At 45.8% G+C, this 27,636-nt stretch overlaps 1 protein-coding gene across 1 annotated transcript in view; it reads right to left on the reverse strand.

Moving 5' to 3' along the window:
- The window catches only part of Lrrk1 (leucine rich repeat kinase 1), a 136,381-nt gene extending 109,409 nt beyond the window's left edge, over positions 1-26,972 (reverse strand). Inside the window, exons 1-2 of the mRNA XM_075952355.1 lie at positions 26,868-26,972; positions 20,775-21,027 (exon numbers count right to left, since the gene is read on the reverse strand). Coding sequence (XP_075808470.1) covers positions 20,775-20,892 — 118 coding nt within the window. The 5' untranslated portion in view covers positions 20,893-21,027; positions 26,868-26,972. The remainder of the gene's footprint in view (positions 1-20,774; positions 21,028-26,867) is intronic.
- Positions 26,973-27,636: the final 664 nt, after the last annotated feature.

Consider the following 27,636-nt stretch of genomic DNA (forward strand, 5'->3'; position numbering starts at 1 on the left):
GAGTGAAATTGGACCCTTATGATATACAATATCCCCAACTCAACTCTAAATAGATTAAAGACTTTAATATCTAGAAGCTTCAGAACTTCTAAAAGGAACACAGGGAAAAGTTCCTTGACACTTTTATTGTCAGTGATCACGTAGAAGAGACAAGAGCACAAACAGTACGGAACCACAACCATCGATGAGCTTCAGCACGGCCATTGTTTGTGCTTTTGTCTCATCTGATCCCGTTGGAGGAAGTGTGTCACCGGGGTGGACTCTGAGGTTTCGAACACCCATGTTAGACCCAGTTCTCTCGCTCCGTTTGTGGATCAGGATGCAACTCTCAGCTACTTCTCCAACACCACGGCATGGTCCTGCTTCCACGCTACCCGCCACCATGAGACCTGCTGCGATAATACAGTTTCAGGACTAAGCCTACGGCACTATTCTATAGCAATGCACCGTAGCACACTACGAGCTCCACGGACCCTGCAAACACTCCTCTGTTACCTGCTGCACTATTCTATAGCCATGCATTGTAGTTCACTCCCAGCTACACAAACCCTGCAAGCACGGCTGCACTATCCTGTACGCCATGCACTGTAGTTCACTCCCAGCTACACAAACCCCTGCAAACAATTTGTTTTATCACCACACCAACAGCTTGTAGACCTCATGCTTACTGCATCCCTTGGTTATACCATTTTCTTTCTTCATTATTCTTATTTTATTTAGCGACAAGCTACACCATAAACGTGTGCTTATGTATGTGATATATGTATTACACATACATTTACATTTAGACAAAATGCGACTCTCTCTCTCTCTCTCTCTCTCTCTCTCTCTCTGTGTGTGTGTGTGTGTATGTGTGTGTGTGTGTGTGTGTGTGTACATAGAGCTGTCCAACAGTTTAGGTGTGCATTCAGCTACACCATGTATGTAAGTCTACGGAATCTATAATGTTCACAGGAGAACAAAATTGCCTAACACACATTTCTCAGATGTGTGGCGTTTGTAAGAGAATCCCGGCCATATTGTCAGGGAAAAGACATGAGATCATTTACTCTTCCTTCTCTCCATGTCTTCAGAAGTTCACAGACTCAAGTTCAAATAAACAAACCAAAAACCCGAGTCTGGCTCACTTTCACTAACGTGGGATTGGTTATCCACCTTCCTAAGTCAAAAGCAAGGATGCCACACAGGCCAAGATCCCGGGCTTCTGCAGCAGTGACAATCTAAATTGGTGGATTTCACTCATGGGTCTGAGATGGCTCTGATGGGTGATTTCAGCATGGCTGGGAGGTTACACTGAGAGTCCCAACCTGTCCTTGTGGAGACAGCACTCCACAGAGCTAACACCTGGGTCCCCAGGTACAAACTGAGGAGCCCAGCAGCCTGCATCCACAGCTCCTTGGGAGTTTGCCCCACACGGCTAGGGTTTTAGAGTGTGGCTGCCTGAGATGGACCAGCCCTAGCCTGTGGTTGTCACTAGTTTCCCAGTACAGACTTACTTCCTTAGAGCAAACTCTGACTGGCTGGCAGTAACGTGTTCCCTTCCTTCCTTCCTTCCTTCCTTCCTTCCTTCCTTCCTTCCTTCCTTCCTTCCTCCCTCCCTCCCTCCCTCCCTCCCTCCCTCCCTTCCTTCCTTTCTTCCTTCGTTTTCTTTCTTTCTCTCTATGTTCCTCTCTGTCTCTGTCTATCTGTCTCAGTGTGTATCTGTCTACCTGCACGTCTCTCTCTATCTCTCTGTGTGTATCTGTTTCTCTCTGTATCTGTCTATCTGTGAGTATGTGTGTGTATGTGTGTGTGTGTGTGTGTGTGTGTGTCTGTTTGTCTGTCTCTCTGTCTGTATACCTATCTCTCTGTGTGTCTGTCTCTATCTCTGGTTATTTAACTGAAGCACACTCCAAGATTCCTTGGTAACCACAGATATCCAGAGAATGCTTGGCTCTGCTCTTAAGGCCTGAAGCCCATCAACCCTGACTCACGGCCTCCCTTCTCGATCTCTCTGTGACTTGTGTTCAGGATGAGTGGCCCGAGGCCGCACATTTTAGACAACATCCCTTGCAAATAAATGAGGGCAGAAAAGGCCAAGGGAGAAGAGTTCTACTTCTTTTTAGCTAAGAAATTTTCTAAGGAATAAAATAGTGAGTACGAGAAAGGGGTGTTGTCTTAGGTCCAGTTTAGAAAAGGCGTTTCAGATAGCTTGTCTTGGCAACTTCTTAAGGCTACCATGTATTTCTTTAAATTTGTAGGTGATATTATTATGGCAGATAGCAACAAAGTCTTTAGAGATTTTAGGGGACAAGAGAATATAAGCATGAGCTTATGAAGGTGGCAAGCTTCAAATGAACCAGATCAATCACTAATCTCCTTTAGAATTTGTGTCATCTTAACTGGCTATGATACCACACTCCTTCCATTCCAGCATTTTGAAGGGAAGAGGCAGGCAGATTTCTATGAGTTCAGGGCCAGCCTGGTCTACAGAATTAGTTTCAGGACACCCAGGGCTACATAGGGAGACCCTGTCCCCAAACAAATAAAGTACAAAAGAATCAATGTTATCCTAAGAACCTGAGTTCAAGCCTCAGGACCCATGGTAGAAATTGAGAACTAACTCTGGCAAATTGTCTTCTGGCCTCTAAATCCATGCTATGGTACATGTATCCACACACATATATAGAATAAATTAATTTGATCTAAAAATTTTTATATAAAATTATCAAAAATACCAAAAGTCATATTGGTATAAGGAGAGGACCAGAAGTCATGATGCATGGGGTTGGAGGTGTTCTGGGGCTGCCCAGGCTATACACAGAAGCAGGAGGAACTGAGGGCTGCTGGTGGGGGACTTAGGGAGAGGACCCTAGTGAACAAATTCCTGTGGTCTAGTCCAGCCCATGCCAAGCAGCAGGGACAAAGAGAGCTGTCCCATTTGCACTAGAGACAGAGGGTGGAAGGCAAGACCTAGATAGATGCCCCTCTTCAGGAGACATGCTCTGCGCACACCCACAGGGAGTCAGCCATAGTTTCCTTGCCTTCTTCTTTACAGAAATCTATGGGGAAATCACATACACAAGGAGTGACAGCCAACTAGTTCGCCATGACACTGAGGAAGGTCAGAGATGAACCAAACTGCTAGAGAAGTCAGTATGCAGGCCAGAATACGTGCTTGTTGGAAGTCAGGCAGATGTGACGCATGCCACAGGCATAGTCCTTGAGCCTCAGAGTTCACATGGAAACATGAGTAGTTAATGGTGACAGTCTGTCCAAGGCAGGGTCTGACTTGAACCAAGGATAGAAGTTTCTTGGTATATCCTGCCATTGCCCCTCCAGATCGGGTGGGGACATCTACACAAATAAGCTAGTCATTGAAATCAGTGAGATCCGGACTCTCAAGATAGAGCTTGTGAGCAAATGTCACCCTCATCCCGAGGGAACAGAATGAGTCAGTACTTGAACTTCCCCATGCATCGTCTCAGGCCCCAGCTCTCCAGCATCTCAGAGGCCCGTCCCCACCCAGAAGCACTGTTAGAGAAACACACAGCCCCAAGAAGTGAAGAGTAGAGGAGCGGGACAGCAGGGAAGCAGGTATGGTACAGATCAGACTGGCAGGACTGAAGGGGAACTCTGTGGTCGAGAAGGTCAAGCAGAGGCTGCAGCAGTGAAGACGGAGGGGTAGGAAGCAGAGACAGGAAAGTAAGAGACACGGAGGGTACAGTTGCTCGTCCCCTGATGCGCTCAAGGTGAATCCAAGATTGCCCTTCAACACCAGTACCTGCAGGTACTCAACCTGCTTTATAAACGATGCAGTATATGCACACGGCCCAAAGTACAGCTACCCATAGATTACATATGGCACTAATACTATGCCCCTGCATGCTAATAGCTGTTCTATGGGAAGACGGATGAGAATGAAGTCTGAAAATGTTCAACCAGAGATCAGCTTTTTTCCCCACAAAGTTTTGACCTTCCATTAGTTGAATGCACAGGTAGAGGCTGTGGATAGGGAAGGAGCTCACATAGGCTCCTTTATCAAAATAAGCCTATGATAAAAATGTAAGAAGGGGTAGTGGGGGGAATGGCTCAGTGGTTAAGAGCATCGGCTACTCTTACAGAAGACCTGTGTTCACTTCCCAGCACCCATACGACAGATGGCAAGCGTCTGTCACTCCAGTCCCAGAGGATCCGATGCCCTCTTCTAGCCTCCCGGGCCACCAGGCTTGCATGTGGTGTAGAGATATGTGTTCAGACAAAACATTTATACGTAAAATAACAAACAAACCATCAAAAAACAAATAAAAATAAATGAACTTAAGAAGTATCTAATCTACTTAAATCCAACCTAAGACTCTAATCTAATCAGTGAGAATAAGTCCCAAATTGAATAAGACAAGCTCCCAGAAATGATGGAATACTAGGCAAGAAATTGGAAAAGGAAGAGGGAAATGTAGAAAAAAGAAAGAAGGAAGAATGTACAGCAAAGAGGACAAAAAACCAAAGGCAGTTCTTTTACAGGAGTCTCAAGGAAATAAATAGTATTAAGGAAAGACATATTGGGGGCTGGAGAAATGGCTCAGTGGTTAAGAGCACTGCCTGCTCTTCCAAAGGTCCTGAGTTCAATTCCCGGCAACCACATGGTGGCCCACAACCATCTGTAATGAGGTCTGGTGCCCTCTTCTAGCCTGCAGGCATACATGCAGACAGAATATTGTATACATAATAAATATATAAATATTAAAAAAAAAGGAAAGACATACTAACCAAAATTGAAACACAGAGGCCAAGGTGTAGAATAGAGAGAGGTGAGGAGAAAGGGGTGCAAACATCTCAAGCAGCCACTGGAACAAGGACAAAGTCTGCACTAAAGAATTGAAAATCGTGAGATCAGCTGAGAAAATGGGGCTCTTTGGAGAGGCAGTGGTTTGCAGGTCCAGGATGGAGAAAGGGACACCCCAAACCCTGGTGGCCTTGTCAGGTAAGAAAGCAAGGAGAGGAACCAGCCCACGGGGCCTACTGGCCAAAGAGGAACAATCGCGCATCAAGAAGTTCAGAACCCCACGCTCATAGTGATACGGAGAGGGTGAAGCCCTGACTGGTCGCCTGGGAAAAGGTACTCAGGAACTGACTCACTTTAGAAGAATGAACAGGGAAGGAGCTGAGCACTGGGCCTGACATTCCTCTACAGCTGTGACCAAAGGAACCACAGGGTCACGATGGACAGAAAGAAGATGCTTCTCTGGAGATAACTTTCTGCTTACACCTAAAGAAGGAATGGCTTTGAGCACCCTCTCCTCTGTTGAGACAAATCTCACGTAGCCCAGGCTGATCTCAACTCACTGTGTCGCCAAAGATGCCCTTGAACTTCTAATCTTCTTGCCTCTGATTCCTGAGTGCTGGGATTATGGCTTTTTATCACCACACCTGATTTCATGTAGAACTGGGGATCAAATCCAGGACATCACACATGGTAGTGAAGGATTTTACCAAGTGAGCTACATCAGGAAAAAAGGCTCATTATTTTGTAAACCTGAATGTAATAAATAATCCAAGCAACAATGAAGGGTTGATAAAACTATTGGGTAAAAACTTGAAAACTCATCAGGACCTTCATAATAAATATAAAGTTGATGCCAGTTAAAAAAAATCTCTGGGAAAATCTAAATATCAAAGGGATATTTAGATACCAGGCATTCGTTGCCTCCTGAGGCAAAGTAGCAGGGATATGTACAGACAATCAGGTGCTCTTGTGAACAAATCTCCCTGATTCTAACCAGCCCTCCAGGTCCAAAGAAACCACAGGGAAGAGTGGAACATGCCAGGCCAAAAGAATGCAAAGCCAAAATCCAGACAGTGAGAACTGCCAGGGATCATGTGACTTTATCCGCAATGAAACTGCACAGAAAAAGGAAATGAGGGAGAAAATGGAAGCTAAGTGTCTTGGAACAGGGTTGATCTGCAGAACACAGAGACCATGATCCAACCAACTGGACAGGAGAGAAACAATAACAAGTTAGTGAACAGCAAGGCACACTTGACTACTGACTAGACAGTAATAATCATTTTTTTTTATTTTTAAAGTATGCATGTGATGTGCTGTGAATGTTTTAGACTTCTAAAGCTGTAAGTCTGTGCATAGGTCCCAATCATCTGGAGGGAGGGAAAAGAACATTCATAGATCAAGACTGACCGTGGTAAATTAGCGGGAGATGTGTGATGGGCACAAGGGGGTTCATTTGTATTAGTCTCTTTCATGTTGTGATGTACTCAAAACTTCCACAATACAAAAAAAATTAGATGGAGATAAAACATAAAATTTTGCATAGGTTAAATGTTTGTGAAAAAGGAAAAAAAAACCCACCATTGTGAATGTAAGCCTAAGAAAGTGTGGTTCCTCCCATCCAAATATTAACCAGTTCCGACCCTGCTTAACTTCTGAAATCAGAAGAGAACAGACAGTCTTGGGTGGCATACCGGAGACAGAACCTGTGGTTTCTGAGGTTAAAAAGGAACAAGGGGAACTGAGCATCTGTCAGTTCTTTGGAATAAAAGGAAGCTAGAAGACAGGGAGGAAGTGGGAGAGTGGAGAGGCAGCACAGACATTGAGAGAAACAATTAATAAATGGAACCTCCTGAAACTGAAAAGCTTTTGTAAAGCAAAGGACACGGTCAACAAGACAAAACAACAGCCTACACAATGGGAAAAGATCTTCACCAACCCCACATCAGACTGAGGGACTGATCTCCAAAATATACACAGAACTCAAGAAATTGGTCATCAAAAGAACAAAGAATCCAATAAAAAAAATTGAGTACAGACCTAAACAGAGAACTCTCAACAGAGGAATCTAAAATGGCTGAAATCACTTAAGAAAATGCTCAACATCCTTAGTCATCAGAGAAATGCAAATCAAAACAACTCTGAGATTCCATCTTAACACCTAAGAATGGCCAAAATCAAAAACACTGATGACAACTTATGCTGGAGAGGCTGTGGGGAAAAGGGAACACTCCTGCATTGCTGGTGGGAATGCAAGCTGGTACAACCCTTTTGGATATTAGTATAGTGATTTCTCAGAAAATTATGAAACAACCTTCCTCAAGACCCAGTAATACCACTGTATATCCAAAGTATATCCAAAGGATGCTCAATTGTGCCACAAGGATATGTGATAAACTATGTTCATAGCAGCATTGTTTGTCATAGTCAGAATATGGAAACAACCTAATGCCTCTCAACCAAAAAAATGGATAAGGAAAATATGGTACATTTACATAATGGAGTACTACACAGCAGAAAAACATAATGACATCTTAGAATTTGCAGGCAAATGGATGGATCTAGAAAACATCAAATTGAGTGAGGTAACCCAGACCCAGAAAGACAATTATCATATGTACTCACTCATAAGTGGTTTTTAGATATAAAGCAAAAAAAAAAAAAAACCAAAAAACAAAACCAGCCTACAAATCACAATGCCAGACAACCTAGACAACAATGAGGACCCTAAGAGAGACATACAAGGATCTAACCTACATGGGAAGTAGAAAAAGACAAGATCTCCTGAGTAAATTTGGAGCATGGGGATTATGGGAGAGGTTGAAGGGGAGGGGAGAGACAGGGAGGGGAGCAGAGAAAAATGTAGAGCTCAATAAAATCAATAAAAAAAAGAAAAGCAATAATAAAAACCAACCTGACTTTAAAAAACAAGTCCAAATATAAAATTTATGAATTTTGCCCAGTAGGCAAAATAATGAATGTCTCTCTTTAGAAAATGTAATATACACAGTCAGCCCTTGGCATCTGCAGGGATTTGTTCTTTCTGTGGCAAAACACATGAATGGTACAGCCTTTATGTACAGTGTCATACAGTATTTCTATAGAACCTGTGCACATCTTCCTGCACACTTTAAATCTTTCCAAAGTGTCTGAGAGTAACTAAAAATCAACACTGTATGAAGAGTTACCAAATTACAGATAACCACTAACTTTCTGTGCTTTCTCCCGAAAGGGAGCCTGTTTCCTATGGTGGCTGAATCTGAACTTGCTTTCTGACTGATTCTAACTACAGCGATCATGCTCCAGTTGTGGACCTGACCCTTCGGAAAGTCAGAAGCTTCTACACCACTGAAACTCTGGAACTTTCAGCTGCAGGCAGTGAGGAAACAGGGGCTGTGTGACTGAATGACGAGAGGCCACGTAGAAGCGAACCAAGTCACTGAGGAGCCTCGAGGCACCAGACACATGGATGAAGCAAGAAGAACTGCTTCACTGAGCTCCGGCCCAACTCTTGACTCAGACAAATATAGGCCATCACGGAGCGCTTATTGGATCAGCTAATTAGTTCTTACTTTTGCATTTCCTTCCTGGATTTTAAGTATTAGAAAGACATTTCTGGCTTCCTGTGTCTGGTTCATAGCAGGCTCTGACATACTGTGCAGCGAGTAAATTCTCAAAGGAAGGAGGGCTGGGCACATCAGTGTCTGTTGTTTTCAGTATGCTCAGCAAATGTTGGCTCTACCTTCTCATGGCTTCCTCCTTCTGGTCAACCATGAATATCCGAGACCACGCCATCTTCTGACATGCTTTAAATAAAAATCAGAGTGCCAGACACGGATTCCCTCTTTGCAAGTTGCTGGCCAGAGAGGCTCCGAGGTCCCCCAAACCACACAGGTTATCGCCATTGCTCTTGGTTTCCCATCATAACTGGAGGCTAGGATCCTGTTACTAAAGACACCACACGTTTTTGGTTCGGGATGCAGAGAAATCAGTCTTGAACTGATAGGAATCTCTTCTGGATGCCTAGCTTCCTTAGTTTTTGGAAGGCACGGTACAGGTTGCTAGGGAGAAAAGCCATCCATGGTGTTATTCAGAGCTGGGCTCTTTATACTACAGCACTGATCTACCAGGCAAGAGTTCCCCATTGGCACAACAGTGATAAGGTAGTTTACGGGGGTAACCAACCTTTTTCTTGATTGGATTGGAGGGAGTTTATGCCTGGTAGTAGAAACAGTAAAATTCTCTGGCTAGGGGAGTCATAGGCCCTAGGGAAAACTCTATTGATGTTGTTTTGTTGAAAGGCTGTGTTTTCAAAATGCCTTCTAGACATTTCTGATTATATTCATAGATTATGCTGCTCCTAATTGATCAGTGAAACTTATTACAAGAGTGAGATATAGCTTAATGCAGAGACATATTACTGCTCGGTGTGCTGGGACTAAGGAACCATGAGTTCTCAGCTGTAGATGGACAGCTATCCCAACCCTGCTCTCTCCCAACTCAGGAAACATTTAAGAAGAGGGGGTGGAAGGAATATAAGATCCAGAGGATGGAAAAATGCTCTGAAATATATCCCACACCTTTCAGACTACCTAGAATTTATAGTAGATATATTCATTCTAACTCCATTTAACATTTAAAAGATTAAAAAAAACCAAGAAAATGTTAAAATAATAAATAACTTTCAATTATAGTTCTCCACAGAATTCAAGAATATACCACATGTATAACTGTGGTGGCATTTCATTTGCATTTTAATAAATAAAGCTTGCCTGGAGATCAGAGAGTAAAACAGCCCCCACTGGTCAACCTTACAGACCAGGCATTGGTAACACACACCTTTAATCCAAGTAGCTACACTAGTTGCCATGGAGACCAGGTGGTGCATGCCTTTAATCCCCAGAGAAGAATATAAATGGGAGGAGACAGCTCACAGGCTCAGTCTCATTCTGAGATTCCAGGAGACAGGATCACCATTTCACACTGAGGTAAGAGCCAGGGGCTGGCTGTTTTGCTTTTCTGACCTTCAGGTTGAACTCCAATCCCAGTCTCTGAGTTTTTATTAATCATGCTTCATATAACAGAGGAATAGAATACATGAACAGGACAATGAAGGTCAGGACATGGTTTTTGGAAATTAAGCACAAGGAACAAGATGGAAGCTGGGGCTTGTGCCTAGTCCTAGTACTTAGGATGCTGAGGCTGGAGACTGCCCATGAGTTGTAGGCCAGCCTGAAATTCATAGTGACTTCTGGTCTAGCCGTGAGACACGTAAACAAAGAAATAACAAGAACAGGTGCCGAAATGAACTGACATGCATCTTAACCAAGAGGAGTTCCACAGAAACAGACAAAAAGGAGAGGAAGCAGAGGAGGAAAAACAGCATCGGAGAAATGTCCAGGCCTGAGAGCAATACATCCTTGGCCTATCCATCCCCAACAAGCATGATGGGAAAGGACTCTTACCTAATATGTTCGCTGTTATTACACTTCAGAATACTGAGCCTGCAGGGAAAGGTCCAGCATGTCCAACAGAAGAAGAGAGGCAGAAGGATGAAAGACAATAATGAGAGATAAGCCACATCAAAGAATAAGAACCGGCTCTTCCAAACCCAGAAGCCGGGTGGGGGCAAAGCAGGTTCCAGCGGAGGTGAAGGTGAAGAGGCCTCCCGGACACCCCACCAAAACCTTTCTTAAGAATTTTCTTTCTGGGGTACTCTAGGCAAACAGCCCAAAGTAAGAGTTCAGGAGGGAGGGGGAAGGTGGATGGAGGTGCACTGGGGCCTCACAGGATGAGATCAGTATTAAGTCCTAGCAATGGGAGCATACCATGAAGCTACAGGTGACATGGGGATGACTTGGTGCCAACAGAAGGAGCCCTGGAGGAAATGTGGTATTCAGGGAGGTGACAGAGATACTTATGGCTCTAAGTCCTCAGTGACTGTCTTGGTGAACCAGGCCAAGAGAGGAGAGCAGATTCTCCAAATCAGAAACCCAGGAATAGGACACAAGACCATTGGGGAGCAGACACTGGGCAGGGCTTTGCTCTTGGGTCTTCCTGCATCGTGGCTCCTTGTGTCCTAGTGGTCTCTTTGGCCAGGGACACATAGGACATTGGAAACATTTAATGTGAGTCCACGGTCCTGTTAAGGCATATCCGGCAGTACTCAACTGTTATGATAATGGGCAAACTGTAGGGAGTCTGGAGACACTTCATTAAGGGGATGACAGGAGAGAAGGATTGAGCTGATGCACATGGCCCACATGGCGTGAGCTCTGACGTCACTCAGGGGAAAAGCTGCAATTTAATGTGCATGCTTATGGGGATTGCATACACTCACCAAGCAGGCATGAGACACTGGGTAAGAATACAGGACTACAAAAAGTACAACTGAATGTCATATGTGTCAAGCCAGAATAGTATGTGTGTGTGTGTTTTATGTGTGTTGCGTGCACATGCACGCGTGCAAGCGCAAGCACATGTATGTGTGCTTGAACACAGAGTTCAGAAGGTAGGAAATGAAGATATTCAGCTATTGGTGATCAGTCCTGCACAAATTGAGACTTGTAGAACCAGCACCATGGCTCTCCTGTATCACTTCGCTCTCCTGCAGGAACCTATGGGATTACATTACAGATACCTGCTGTCCTGAACTTTCAGATAGGAACTTGTTATGGAACATTAACTAGAGAAAGATGTGCTGCATTTGGTTAGTGATGTAAGGATGTGTGTTTAATTATGTTTATTGGGCTAATAAAAAGCTGAATAGTTGGCCCGGCCATGGTGGCACATGCCTTTAATCCCAGCACTCGGGAGGCAGAGGCAGGCAGATCTCTGGATCTCTGTGAGTTCAAGGCCAGCCTGATCTACAAGAGCTAGTTCCAGGACAGGCTCTAAAGCTACAGAGAAACCCTGTCTTGAAAAACCAAAAAAAAAAAAAAAAAAAAAAAAAAAAGCTGAATAGTCAATAGCCAATAGGAGAAAATAAGGAAAGAAAAGAAAAAAGCTCTGAGTCAAAAAGTAAGCAAACAGAAATAGATTAAGTTAAAAGAACTAGCCAAAAATGAGTCTAAACTAGGCCGAGCATTCACAGCTAATGATAAGTCTCCGTGTCATGATGTGGGAGCTGGTTGGTGCCCTAAAAGAAAGCCTGGGACAGGAACTGGGCCTAGGAGAACACTCCTTAGGTAGGCCTTTGTTCACCTTCCATGCTGGAAGCCAGAGGGGCTGCTGATGTCTGCACGGAGGCAGGAACAATTTCTCTCTGATGCTGTTTGAACCAGGCATCTGGGGCAGGAGTGGGCAGCCTGAGGGCCCTGTGGTGCCTCCTCCCACCCAGTACCACTGCAGAACCAGGGCCCTGCTCCTCTGTCTCTGGTCCCCCATAGGTGTGGGCCACCTGCACCCACCTACTTGTCTTTGGGTGCTCATACAACCATCTCAGGGCCAGAACTAGTATCTGACAGGAACCCCAGTGTCATTCTTGTCTTTTGTATTCAAATTCCAACCTCATATTGGCCCATTGCAGAATTCTATATTTACCACAGCAGACCACAAACTCTCGGGGCCTTCAAATGCCTGTCTCTTTGAAATGCTTGAAGTGACACAGAAGTTAAATATTTCCTTTTGGTCCTCCTGAAAGGGACAGATAAGTGTTTTTTTTTTAAGACACTTTTGGCAACACACCCCTTGGTTCCTGGATGGAGGATAGGGGCCAAGAAGGTCCAACCTTAGTAGGAACTGGAAAAGCAAACTGAAATCTAAAATCATCCATATTGCTGAAATACGATGTCTAACTAATGTTTGATTCTTCCCACAACATCGGAGCTACGAGCCCAGGCGGAGCGTATTATATTTCCATTTTGTAGCTCCCCCCATGCAAATATCCTTCGATAAATTTCTAGAATGATGGTTAAATGGTATCTGGATAGAGTGAAGAAAAGGCTGGCCTGGATGGTAGATGCTGCAGAGAGAGGCTGAAGGACTTCAGCCTATGATGGGGTTATGTCCTGATGAACTCACCACAAACAGGAGATACGTCCAGTGCACATAGGCTGCGGGACATTCCCAGTGAACAACACAGCCTAGCAGACAGTCAATTATTCACCTTGAAACTCTGCTGCCCGCTGGGAATGGAGGCTCTCTGCTGCTTCCCAGCATTCTGACCGAGAACTGGACCAGAAACCAAAAGCCCAGGAAAGAGATAAAATATCAAAGTTCCCACAAAATGGCACCATAGAATGTGAGAGGCATCCACACCCTGGTGTTTAGGTTGTTACATTATGAGATGAGGGACCCATTGCTGGAGGATCAAAGAGAAAAAAGCTCTAGTTACTGTAACAGTTTACTGGCAGCAGGAAGGCAGTCTTGAGGGGTTGGAGCCAAGGGGCACCACCAAGTCACACCGTACAACAGAACTCAAGTGGGAGGATTATTGCGGGTGGCAAAAGTGAAAAAGGGGAGGGGTGAGAGGGGCTTGCCTTTTATAAGGGGATATAGCGTATACATATAAGGAGAGTGCTTAGTAGCTACAGTGTAATATTTTGCTGCTGTTGCTAACCTGTCCTGCTAGGTCCCTGCGAGCAGGCCAGGGCAAACGCCTGAATGCTAATAGTTACAGCCTCTTCCTAAGTCTGACTTACATGCCTCAGGAACCCAAACAGGGGTGTGAAACGCTTGTCCTTCTGCCCAGGATTCTGTGCTCACGGAAACTGGCCCTTCCTCATTGTTACCATCATGGATAGCAGGAATGGACATTTCTGCTGGCTGCGGAGTGTGACAAATGGGCCTAGGTTGGGCCTCAGCACAGAAGCCATCAGGTAGGGCTTGTCTGGCCACCCACGTTGAGGGTGAGATCACAGGGAGCAAGTACAGATTAGGGCAGAGGGAAGAGGGGGAGAGCTGAGGGTTGTGGTGAGCCACAACCTTCAGGCTCTGGCCATTCAGAAAGGGGAAAGGGCATGTGGGAGCCCTCCTAAAACCCTCACGTAGCAAGTGGAGCTGTTCTTTCCATGCACCCAGAAAGCCACTGGCCAAGGATTGTTCCACGGGCGGACTGAAGTTGGAATAGTGGTAAACACCGAGGGAGCAGAATATGTCACGGGGACTGTCCTTCAGAGCATCCGGAAGTGTTAGCCTAAGAAGGAAGTGTTAGCCTAAGAAGGAATCTGCAAGGAGGGTCAGGTCTTGGCTTTCAGCAGGAAGAACCTTTAGTTCCTAAAGGAAGGGCTGAAGGGATTGAAGTCGCCCTGCTGGGTGGCACTGGTTGACAGCAGGACGGACTCTCGAGCATCCGCGACCTAACGAAGCCTGGCATCACCACGTGGCTGTGAGCTCCCCGTTCCTGGAAGTGAGCAAGCGTATCCTGGACTACCGGTTAAGGGGGGCTCTAACCTCAGATTAACGGAAGCGTAACACGTCTCATCGAGCCCCAGAACTGACAGAGCTCGGCTCAGCTTTGTTGGAATGAGGAGCAACTGAGTTAGTTGCTGCTTGAATGGACCAACCATGACCAACTAGGCCATCTCCCAGCCACTCTTAATTAAGCCCACTTAATGAGAAGCATGGGCCCTCAGCATGCTTCCTGGAGAGGGCCGGTGTGCCTCTGTACTCCAACTCAGATTGGAGAAGGCGGCTCCACTGACCATGACCTTTCTAGATATGTACCATCTTATCCATGGACCCCACACATCCCAGCAAGCGTAAGCGGACACTGATATGAGAAGTGTGTAGGCTAACATGTTAGAGGCATGTCCTAATACAGTCTATTTCCTTCTTCCTGGAAGGCAGGATGAGTCCCCACTTGGCCAAACCTCATGGCTATAGCAACATGTCAGATAATCAAGGCCTAGTTTTAAAAACCGAAGGAAGAAAACAAAACAAAAGGAATATTTCAAGCATCTGTGTAACAACCTGGGATCTGAAGACCCTCTGGAATGTTCCATCTTCTTCCATCCATGCTGGGGCTGGCAGTTGGTAGGGCTTTAAGAGGTAGGTGGCTCTGTTAGACCTTTCAGGGTCAAGGGGAGGAGCCTCGTGCAGAGACCCTCTAGCCCCTCCCCACATCCTCCTGTGTGGGAGGAGAGGCTGCTTTACCTGGAAGCTTCCTTAGCTGATCTACTTTCCCTCAACTGGAAGAGCAGGTTTCTCCACTCTAGCTGGTATCGGGCACGCAGAACATCTAATGTCGTGCTTTTCAAGAGAGTTTGTCTAGCTGCTAGACTCTAGCAGCTATGACCTAGCTACAGCTCACTGCTCCTCTTGCCAATTAACCTTTGAAACCCACCAAGCCTTCCTAACGTGCCTGCTGCACCTCAGGGGAGCTCCCCTCTGATATGCTCATGAGACCGAGGCATGGCACATCTTCTTGGTTCACATTTGTGCCCAAAAGACACGTGGTGAGCACACAGACCCCCTGCCATGATGCCTCAGTGGGCCCTGTGCTTGCACGCGCATGAGCTTTGAAGCCACCCTAAACACATACAAGCCAAAATAGGCACGGGCTATGCAAACACACACAAAGCACACACATAGAAGCAAGGGGGGGGGGAATACCATTTCCAAAGAACTCTGGAATTTAAACAATGTGTTCAGCTGAAGTGTGAGTCTTTTTCAAAGGTGCTCATGCACGTATAAAGAATTTGGTCATTTTAAAACATGTTATACTCTAGGGACTTTTCAAAGACGGAGGGCCACCCCTGAATAATTTGAGAATTATTGGTTTCCCTCTGGCAGCCAACTTTCTTAGCCAAGGCTGCAAAAATAGGTCTGGAACAGTCTTCCCTGGCCTGAGGCTGGTAGATGCAGTTGCAGGGAGCAGGGCTGAGGAGTAAGGCTCTCCCCCATCTCAGAATGTCTTGTGGCAGGGGCAGGAAGCAACAGCCTGTCTCTGAGTGCACCTCAAAACCCAGATGTGGACCCTGAAGAGGGCTCCGCTGCAGGTGAATTGAGTCTAATTTCATTTATTCCAAAAATACGTTAAGGGGAAACAGTGCAGTGAAGCATGCTTGACCTTGTATGACAGGTATGCCAGCTTGTTCCTAGTCAGGACACATAAGTACTTAAAGAAACAGTGATTGAAAAAAAACAAAAGCAAACTCTTGCTGGGTGGTAGCTGAGCAGTAGAGTATCTTCCTAGCATAGACAAGGCCCTGGGTGTGTTCCCAAGCACAAAGCAACTTGCCAATGTATCCTTCTGGCTTGCAAAAGTAACACAGAACCAAACAATAGTAAGGTGCTTGTTGTAGAAAACAAAGACTACAGATAAGCAAAGCACAGTGTCTGTAATCCCAACTCAAACACTACCCTTTGACATTGCTAGTCCAGGCCCTGGATGTGGGCTTGGTGTATATGTTTGGCCAGACTCACATGGTTTTCACTTAACATCTTTTGTAATAGTGCAACAGTATATGCATACACGTTTTCTGTTTTTCACTTACAGTATAGTATTCAATCAACTGTAGGAGGCGTTTAGCCCTTTATTATGAAATAGGCGCTGTATTAGATGATTGGCCCATCTTGGGAGCGTACAGGTGTTCAGAGTGCAGGGAAGGCCATGTTGAGTGAGTGAGGCAGACATGATGTCTGTTTGGGTTAGGACGTGTCTCCAACAACGAACCTCTCTGTAGTTAGTACAAACGGTCAGTCTGGCTGGCTTCCTGCAATTCCTTACATCATTCAAACAGGGGGTGGAAAGGGGTCCCTGGGGGCAGAAAGGTCTTCTGAGCCCCTGATCACAGCCATAAGGGAGAAGGGACCTACTGCAGACCAGAATTAAGCTCAGGCACAGACCTTCAAGGGAGGAACAATAGTCTGGCCCCTGGTACTTGGTAATGTTTTCCAGGTGTCTGTTCTATCACAAACACACAGGTGGGGCTGGTCCAGTTTTATACAGTGCTCATCTTGTCCAAATTCCTGGGAACTGTAATGGATGATGGGGTCTTTAAAAGAACCAATTGCACGATACCTCTGTTATTCGGCAGTGCACATGTACGAGCATACACACACACACACACACACACACACACACACACACGCATGTGCATGTGGAGGTCAAAGGTCAACTCTCAGGAGCTGGTTTCTGCTTTTACCATATATGTCCAAGGGATCAACCCAGATTTCAGGTTTAGCAGTGTAATGTATGTTAGATTGGTAAGTTGTCACGTGTTGTTTGAGTTTATTGAGAAGTTGGCTCTGGAAGAGCCTGCAATATGGCTTAATAATGCTTGTCTCATCGTTATCTTGTCAGCCCAAGAACGTTGATCTTAAGGTGTCCTTCAAGGCTGCCAGCCCCCCGACTCTGTGAGAAAGGGAAGAGAACAGTTAAACAGCCCCAAGGACAACTAGAAGGTGAGCAAATTTCTAAGGATGTTGTTGTTTACCCCAAGATATACAAGTGCCTACAGTGGGCCTTCCCGGTCAGTTTCTGTTGGATGTCCTGAATGCCTGATAGATGATCTTATTTTATCTGTTGCCATTTGGTTTTTTTTATCTGGAAAATAAAAAGAGGGGATGCTCTGCTCTGCCTAGACTGTCTTTATTGGGAACTCCAGCTGACTACCTTAAAGGGACTTCCCTAGTTGATTTCTGTTGGATGTTTTGAGATTTGATGATATTTTTCTTTCTTTCTTTCTTTCTTTCTTTCTTTCTTTCTATCTATCTATCTATCTATCTATCTATCTATCTATCTATCTATCTATCTATCCCTGTTTGCTACTTGCTATTTATTCTTTTACTTGGACTTGCTATATACTTAATAAACCACTCATTCAAAGCTGAAAATATAACCATCACAGATCAACTGTACAAAACAACTGACAAGCACTGTTACCCCTGATCTCAAGGGGCCAGAGTCTTCATTTATGAAGAGCTCCAGGGAACATATGCACATAATTCCAGAAGGGCTGCCCTTGGGGCTCTGTGGATGACTCTCAACCCCAACTGCACATGAAAAACATGAAGGATCCTCTGAAACCAGCCCATGCCTGACCCCTCCCATAAGGATGCTTGTGGGTCTGAATGGTGTCTGGCTATTGGGGGTTTGAGAAGCTCCTTGGCGGTTCTGTCAGCAAGGGTAGAGAAGCTTGCATTGAGATCACCACTCTTGACAAGAAAAGGGATGGACAGAGTCGTCCTCGGAGCTTTATCAGGTGTTGTAGCCATTGGCCCAGAACGGCACTGAACAAATGCCCCTGCTCTCATACTTATTCCTATCTTCATCTTCAGGATGGCTAAGAGGAGCAGCAGATGGGATGATGGGGCTAAGCATACGCTGGAGAGGAAGAGATGCCACCCATTAAAGGACAGCATTCTACTGCCCAAGTCACCGTGACCTCACTCACAAAGCAACAACGCCTTGCTAATGAGTCACTGAAGGATGATGCACTTTACTTCTCCAGGGAAAATGACAGATATTTTAAAATTTGAGATGTAAGTCTGGGACATCTAGTTCTGGGCAATGTCAAAAAAAACCTTTTTTTAAAATTTTATTTATGTGTAAAGAAACATCACCCTAGTTAGCTCCTAGATATTTAAGATGGAGAAAAAACAGCCAACTGAACGAATGTCTGCTGAGCTAGCTCTCAGTCACTGCTATGGCTGAGGGCACAAACATATAGGCCTTCATACTTAATATGTGGTGTTCTCAAAATCAACATGGCCCTCTCAAACCATACACGACAGCCTATCATTTTAAGAATGAGACTTCTAGGGGTCAGCCAGGGTACAGATGGCAGTCCTGTGACTTATGAGTTGTCTCTTATCCTCAGTTTCCCAGCTACAGGATCAGAGCACCCTTCTCAGACTATATATGGAGGCCAGGGGTGGATGGTTTGTCAAGAGTATGCAAAGCCTTGGGGAAAACAAAACAGGAAACTAAACACACCACACACACACACACACACACACACACACACACACACACACCACAGAACTAACCAAACAAATAAAAAGCATTAACTCCACAGATTGCTGTGAGAATTTAACAAGATGATTTGACAAAGTACCCAGAGCCTGGTACTAAGAGACGAACACTGCCAGCAACATCCATGATAGCCATTTGGAATCAAAAGTGGTGCAGCTCCGATGGAAAATCTTTAGTCTGACTTTCATCAAGCTGTCCTGTGGGAAGATCCTGGCAACTATGTATAAATATATAGGAACGGGGTACTTCACAGGAGAATGAACAATTAGATGTAACTCAGAGGTCCCAATAGAAATTAGGGATTAGATAATCTTACCAAAAGCAATCTACAGAGTCAACTCAATGCCCATCAAAATCCCAGCAAAATTCTTCAAAGACCTCAAAAGAATGGTACTCAACTTCATATGGAAAAGCAAAAAATCCAGGATAGCCAAAACAAGTTTGTACAAAAAAGAACTTCTGGAGGCATCACAATCCCTGACTTCAAACTCTACTACAGAGCTACTGTACTGAAAACAGCCTGGTATTGGCATAAGAACAAACAGGAAGACCAATGGAACCAAATAGAAGACCTGGATATCAATCCACACCTGATTTTTGACAAAGAAGCAAAAAAATATCATATGGAAAAAAGAAAGCATATTTAACAAGTGGTGCTGGCATAACTGGATATCAACATGTAGAAGAACACATCTATCACCATGTACAAAACTCAAGTTCAAATGGATCAAAGACCTCAACATAAAGCCAGCCACACTGAACCTTATAGAAGAGAAAGTAGGAAGTACACTTGAACGCATTGGCACAGGGAACCACTTCCTAAATATAGCCCCAGCAGCACAGACACTGAGAGAAACAATTAATAAATGGGACCTACTGAAACTGAAAAGCTTCTGTAAAGCAAAGGACATGGTCAACAAGACAAAATAACAGCCTACAGAATGGGAAAAGATCTTCACTAACCCCACATCAGACAGAAGTCTGATCTCCAAAATATACAAAAAACTCAAGAAATTGGACACTAAAAGATCACATAATCCAATAAAAAAAAATGGAGTACAGACCTAAACAGAGAACTCTCAACAGAGGAATCTAAAATGGCTGAAAGACACTTAAGGACATGTTCAACATCCTTAGTCATCAGAGAAATACAAATAAAAACAACTCTGAGATTCCATCTTTCATTTGTAAGAATGGCCAAGATCAAAAACACTGATGACAACTTATGCTGGAGGGGTTGTGGGGTAAAGGGAACACTCCTGCATTGCTGGTGGGAGTGGAAGCTGGTACAGCCCCCTTGGATATTAGTATAGTGATTTCTCAGAAAATTATGAAACAACCTTCCTCAAGACCCAGCAATACCACTTTTGGGTATATAACCAGCCAGTGCCCATGAGAAGGTTAGGGGACAGCAGCATGTAAGAGCGCATCAATCTTTTAAATGCCATAGAGCAGTGTTTCTCTACGTGTGGGTCTTGGCCCCTTTGGGGGTCGAATGACCCCTTCACAGGGGTTACCCCAAACCATCAGAAAAGCAGATATTTATGTTACGATTCATAACAGTAGCAAAATTACAGCTAAGAAGTAGCAATGAAAATAATTTTGTGATGGGGTCACTACAACACAGGAACCGTACTGAAGGGTCGCAAGCCTCAGGAAGGCTGAGACCCACTGCTGTAGAGTGAACTCAGAATCGCTCAACCAGAGAAACAGACTAAGATAACAGGAGAGACATGGACTATGCTGCTCTTGGGTGGTGGAATTCCAGGTGAGCGTTTGTTATTTTTAAAACTTCTCTCTTTTTCTTCTCAGTTTTTCTTTGGTAAACAAGTATTTCTATAGTGTGAAAACAAAAGGCAGTCCCCATTTAAAACAACCAATTACTTGACCAGTTCAATGTCCACTTTCAAGGTCTTTGAAGCATAATAAATTTTGTCTATGGCCTCTCCATTTTAGGAATTTAAATGAGGATCCCAAATAATCACCAAATAATCTTAATTTTATTTCCTTTGGTTGAAAATGCCTGTTCTTGATGTGTCTACATTCTCTATAAGCCAAGCATGGCACCCTGCTCAGGCCCTCACTTACCATTTTGGGTCTCCATGGCAGGTCCTGGAAACACAGCGGATCCCTCTGTCCCCATGGCAGATCCCTCTGTCCCCACACACCAGTACATACTGGGTGGTCGCTGTGACGTGCCAGCCATCAACCCTCGCGGCAGCAGATCTCTAGAAGGAGGTCTTGCTCTTGTCACCGGAACCGCCACTGGGCAGTGGCCACCACTGTGCAGGCGGGCTAACGCACGAACACATAGTCACGGTGCTGCAGACGCACGTTCATTCTGGTGGCAAAAGACATCAAATTAGAAAGCTCCTCCCTTGCAAGCCCTTCTAGGGACTCAGTATTTTCTTTGGCTTTCCCCCTTTCTCTGCAGTATTTCTTCATAATCCATGTATCTATCTGGCCAGCTCTGTCAGACAGGAACACTGAAAGTACAATGTCTCCCCCCATCTCACCTTGACACTGGGCTTAGATCTTGTTTATGTGAAAAGAAACTCAAAATTATCACAAGCAGCTCTTGCAGTGTTTAGTTGCTCAATCAACCCTTATCTATTTTATTTGGCAAAATAGCCAGGCCCTGTGGGGAACCAGGTGTCACCAACATGGCAAAAATAAGTCCCCTATTGGCGGGACTTATACTTCCACTGGGAGAGGGCAGGCACATGGTTGGTCACAATATAATACCATCCCTTGCCCAGGACTGATATCTATGGATGTCTGGGGGGTGTGCATGTGATCCCCAAATAGGAGCCAGGCAATGGTCCCAAAGAGAAGGGGTCTGGAAGGAGTTCTTGCTGGTTATGAAGTCAAATGAGCCCTGTAAATGTTGCCTCTCTCCAAGGTGACATTTGACAATTTCTAGAGATATTTAGGTTGTCACAGCTTGGGAAAGGGGTGCCACAGGCACACAGTGGGTAAAGGTCAGATGTGTGACTAAACAGCTTACCGTGTATCTGGCCACATAGAGTTCTAACCAAAGTAGGACTCATCTTTTAAGACTGAGCAGACTTTGCTTTATGGCGAAACTGCTCTTCTATGCATGGATTCCCCTGACCCTGGAGACCCACCAACCTGAATGCCTGTGCTGCTTTGCTGAAGAAAGGTACAGGCCGATCTTAAAAGGCCTTCTTAGACCTGGCCCAAGACAGGAAGGTTTTTAATTAATATGTGTATGTATACATATATATATTTAAATGCATGTTCCCATAATCCATCATATACATAAAGCACTTAAGACAACCCTAAAATGTGGAGTGAGGATATAACCAAAAATATCAATAAAAAGAACTAAGAGTCATGAGGCAGCTCAGATACTACGTGTGTTGCGGCTGTCACGCTGAGGGCTTTCTGTTAGGTATCAGCGGTGTGACATTCAGTTGGAACTTTTCTTCTCATCTGCTAAGAATAGACCCACACCCTACACTCCCACGTCCCCACAACCCCTGGCAATCTCACAGGACTACTGGGTGACATCACACCGTAGACTTTGAATAGTCACTCCAACAGGGCTAGCGTGGTCAATATTTAAAGCAGAGCGAGGACTTGGAAGGTCAGCAGGGTCTCATGCCCCCTTTTGATGATTACACTCAGAATATCCCTGGATCCCAGTTCACAAGTTCTAGAAGCTTCTCTCAAACCATGTAGCCACTGAGCAAGCCACAGAACAAAGAAGAGGTAAAGGGTGTGTCTGATTTCTCCTCTAAAAGCTTAGGAATGAGACACCTGCCCTGGAGGGGTGGGGCGGTGGGGACAGGATGGGTCTGGGGGTAGACTATTCCAGGCAGGAGCAAATGTGGCCCAAAGAGTCCACACAGTGGCCTTGCTCCTAATACCCACTCTTCTGTGAACCGGAGGACCCATCATTCAAAGAAAGGTATTTAGAGTTGAGAAGAAAGAGAACACAGGAGAGCCAGGCAAAATCTGGAACTGTGTATGTCTTACAGCCCAGTAGAACAAGAGAGGGAAAACATCGAGACAGAGTCTGATTGAAAACCAATCAAGGCTCCATATCGCTCATGAAAATCCAGAAACTGAGACCCACAGCTATCATATCATCTGCTTTCAAGCGACTTTCTAAAGCCACTGAACACACAGGATGCATTTCAGAGAGCCCCCCCCCCCCATGGCAGACGGTCCTTCTCAGAACAGAAGTGGCCTGGTATATAATGTGTTAAAGCTACACACACACACACACACACACACACACACACACACACACACACACACACAAAGATATTTTAGGCTAATTCTCACCCAGCACGCTTGGTTCCCCTTTCAGTTTCCTTTTGCGAATCACTCCACAGATAGAGGATTCTGTCATAAAGAGCAGTCTTTAAACTGCAGCTCTTATTTGGGTTTACACCCTAAGGTAGGCGTTTTAGGACAAGGTATCTGGATTTACTCCATTTCTGCCCTTAAATAGCTCAGTGCTTCCTTGTGCTTCCCTTAGGCAGAACAACGCAACAGATCATCACCGTGGTAAATTATGACTTTTCATTTTGTACCCTGCAGAGGGCCTTGAGAGTTTTCTTCACTAGTGACCATTTTAATAATGTTTTAAAGACCATCCTTTTCCTTTTGGCAACTCTTCACGCCTATATGAATGAACATTCCTAAATGATTATTGACAAACAAAAACAAGGAGCTTGCCCTTCATTCTGAGCAGGCTTTACTGAGCCGTTTTTGGTGAAGAGTGAGCTCTGATGAGCTCGTGGTGCTGGAGGGGAGGGCAGGACAACAAAAGAAGTCATTGCTCGGAGGTTTCTGACTGAGGAAAGCCGAGGGTGTTTCTGCAGAAGGTTTGGGAAGGACAGTCAATATGGTCGCTGAATATCGAGTGAAGCATGCTGGGACTGCTCACATCAGTTAGCTCCTTGGGTCAAAGCCTGGTCGGGATGGATAGCCAATCACTGTAGATACCGCTAGTGCTTTCGCTATCCTCTGAATAATACTGGTACCTACATACATGGATGTCAAAGAAGGATGTTGTTTGAAACCCCACATGAGTGCAGAAAGGTTGGAGGACAGAAATGTTCTACATCTAACTTAAGGCTCTTCTTTCACTATCCTAACACTGTACATACCACCATTCACAGGGGCCTGCTGGCATGGTTACGAGAGGTGCCACAGTGAACAAGGAGGTCTCTGCCTGAGGGGGCCCTAGTAGAGACCTTGAGTAAGTGGGCAGAAGATGAACAGATGAAGGAGGATATAGAAGAAAGGAAAGGGAAAGGGGGGCACGGTAGATAGTACATGGTGAGGGAAGGCTTGGGAAGTCACAGGCGGAAACATGGGGCAGCAAAGCAGAGGCTTCATCCATGGAGGCTGGGGGCAGGGGCCTGGGCTGTGCAATGGAAGGGGGCTAGACTGAACGGAACGGGGAGAGTACTGAAGACTCCATGAAGAGGAGGGATGCATCCCATCAAACTATTAAGAATGTATGTACATCATCCTGTTTCTAGGGGAAAACCTATTGCTATTATTCTGCTAAACGGGCATAGCAATATAGCAATAAAATGGCCTCAATGACACATGGCTAGCCCCATAAATCAGTTCACCCCCCCCCATCCGAGAAGCTTCTTGCAGTAGATGGAAATTAACCCAGAGGTCCATAACTGTACAATACAGAGAGTATGAGACTTTGGAACACTCCATACTAAATGGTATGGCTTGGTCATACACCTCCCCTCAAGGCTCAGGGATCTATGGGTACGAGGAGGTGGAAAGATTGTAACAGACAGAGGTAGTAGATGACCCCAAGGAAACAGCAATGTTGAAACACAACGGGGCTGATGCTCACAGGAGACTGTGAAAGCATGCACAGGGCCTGCACAGGTGCAACTCAGACAAAAATCCCAGCCCTGAGAAGGGGAAGTGGGCACCAAGTCCTACCTCCCAACCAAGAAGCTGTTTGTAGTCGTCATTCCTGCGAGGACAGAGAAAATCAGTTTTCAGCCACACTCCAAGGCAGGCCCTACACCCAGGGAGCTGTTGATCAACACAGAGCAGATTCCATGTTTTTTGTGTGCTTTTTGTTTATTTGGTTGGTTGGCTTGCTTAATTTTGTGTTTTGTCTGGGTTTTGATAAAAATAATATAAAGAAGAGAAGTATATGGGAGAGGTTGGGTAAGAGAAATAATATGACAAATATATTGTGTAAATAATTTTAAAGAATATTAAAAGAAAGCATGTATGTCTACTGTATCACTGTGTCTGGCAGCTAGAGCAGAGGGAGAAGGGCTGTGATCATTTAGCAGAGGCAGCAGCAATTTCCACTACGGAGGAGGTCGTGAGAAGAAGAAGACAGACCAGGATACTTTTGGGGGATGGAGCCAACAACTCAAAGATGATAAGACTTTCTAGGGTTCTTATTTTGAATTCTCTTTCTCTTTCCCCTCTGTGTGTGTGTATGTGTGTGTGTGTGTGTGGTATGTGTAGTGTGTATGTGGTATATGTGGTGTGTCTATGTGGTATGTGTGCGTGTGTGTTCTGTGTGTGGTGTGTATAGTGTGTGATGCGTGTACGTGTTGGAGTGTGTTGTGTACATGTATGGTGTGTGGTGTGGGTGTGCTGTGTGCATGTGTGTGCTCCGTGTGTGGTGTGTAGTGTGTGATGGGTGTACATGTTGGTGTGTGTGTTGTGTATGTGCGTGGTGTGGTGTGTGGATGTGGTGTGGTATGGTGTGTGTATGTTGGTGTTGTGGTGTTTATTAGTGTGTGTGTGGTGATGATAGGACAATCTTTGGTGTTGGTCTTTGCTTTACACCATGTTTGAGATTCCCAGTCTCTTCTTCACCGCTGCCCATATCAAGCTAGCTGGCCAGTGAGCTTCCGGAAAGTCTGCTCTGCACCTCCCATGAGGATTCTGAATTTGAATTCAGATCCTTACACTTGACCAGCAAGTGCCTTACACACTGAGCCATCTCCCCAGCTGGTTTACTCTTCTTCTTGTTGTTGTTATTATTATTATTATTAAAATTTATCTAAGCTATCAAGGAGATGCAGAGGTCTGGGTGGAGGTAAAGCTTGGCTGGCCCTAAAGCTTCCTTTAGGCCAAATTAAGTGTTGGTAAGCTATTTTTTTCTGGACTGTGAGCGAAGACAATGAAAACCAAACCATTAGCTGAAAACCAATTTAGTTGAATGCTGAAGTCTTTCAAATGTGCATATTGTGGCCCCTTTAATACTGCTGTGTGAGGGTCCAGCTCATTAAAACAGGGTATTTGGTGAGCATTTGCTAAGAACATAACTCTTATGACTCTTTTCAGCCTGCTCCAGTACTTGCAGGGGTGGGCGCAGGCAAGAGACAATTTTAATGGCCTTGAACTGACTGTTGGCATCCTTAGAGCTTCTCCATCGCTATCTTTATTGCCACCCCTTGCCCTTCTAGGAGTCTGCCCTCATCTGCACTGGGAACACAGCGGCTCAAGCAAGAGTTTTTCTCAGTAGCCACAGAGAGGCGACCACTGGCCTAGAAACGCGCCCCAGGAGTGGAGGAGGGGAAAACCTCCAGGCCACCCCGCGCCACCCCGGTGCCCAGAGCGTGGAGAGCCTGCTGGGCGGTCGCCTCCCGCCACCGGCGCTCACGCACCCCCATGCGCACACACGCTCAGATCCCCGCTCTATGTTCAAAGTCAGGCTTTCTTCAAACGCAAAAGAACTTTGTAGCCGCCCTGGTGTTTCCTACTTTTGTTTCTGAACTCTGCTCCCCGCCCCCATTCCGCTCCGGTCTCGCGCGGGATTTCGGGGTCCCCCGGCTCCCGGGTTCCAGAACCGCACCCGCTTAACCCTTCAAAGGACGAGGGTCGCGGCGCGGTCTGAGAAGCAGCGAGGAGACCCGGGTCGCCCCGACATCCAAGCGTCCCCAGAGCTGTGACCTGCGACCTCTCGGGCACAGGCCGGGGTCCGGAGCACGCGGCAGTCAGGGGCGCGGGGTGCCGGCCTGGGGAACAAGGCGCGGGGGTTGTGGCGCGGGAAGCAGGGCGCGGGGCAGGCGGCCGCGGCTGCACGGTGGGGGACCCGAGTATGGGTCCGGGAGGCACGGGCGAAGCTTTGCTGTCCAGCCGCTGGCTTCAGTCGTGTCTCCGACTTAAGGGCAGGATGAGGGCCGGAGCAGCACTTACCTTCAGCGGTGGGGTCGGGGCGCTGAGGGCGGGCGACATCAGCGGGCCAGGGCCTGCGGGTCCTACCGTGCTCTGCCCTGCGAGGCTCTGGCCGCCAGACACACTTCCTCAATCCTGCGGCCGCCTGGCGGGCGGAGAGGGCGGGTGGCGCGGAAGCAGGGCCGCGCCAGAGGGTCCGCTGCCCACGGCCTCGGCAGACGAGGACGCGGACCCCCGGATGGCCTGCCTCGGTTTCCCTAGCTGCTAGATATCGGTGACCAAGCTCACTGCTGGCGCTTTGGTAGACGCTAGGGCCCTGGGACTTTGTAGGGTCTTCTCCAAGTTCGGATGCCCTACTGTCTTCCCTGGGGACAGACACAGTGACAAGACTGCTCCGGTCTCTGCTCAGCCTTTAAGGAAGGAAGCCTTTAAGATTCTGCTCTAGTAAATGATTGATTTCTATCTTGTATGCTGGTCATATATTCTGGCTGTAAATATAGAAGGACGAGGATAATAATGTGTGTGCAGGTCTTTAGTGAGAAGTACAGAAACTGCTTTTTAGTTGGTGTTCTGTAAACGGTACCTTTCCACCACTAGTTCGCTAAATTAATTATGGACATTTGCAAAGATATTACTAGTTGGTGAATCGTCTCACCTCTGGAGTATCTGGGACTACAGGCCCATGCCACATTGCCTGGTTGATTGTGGTAAGGTGTAAAACATGGTGTGATGTTGTGCCAGCTGATGTCACTGAGGAGAATAACCAAACTCAGGCTAAACTTTCATGGCT

This window comes from Microtus pennsylvanicus, chromosome 18 (genome assembly GCF_037038515.1).
Source record: "Microtus pennsylvanicus isolate mMicPen1 chromosome 18, mMicPen1.hap1, whole genome shotgun sequence".
Classification (NCBI taxonomy): Eukaryota; Metazoa; Chordata; class Mammalia; order Rodentia; family Cricetidae; genus Microtus; species Microtus pennsylvanicus.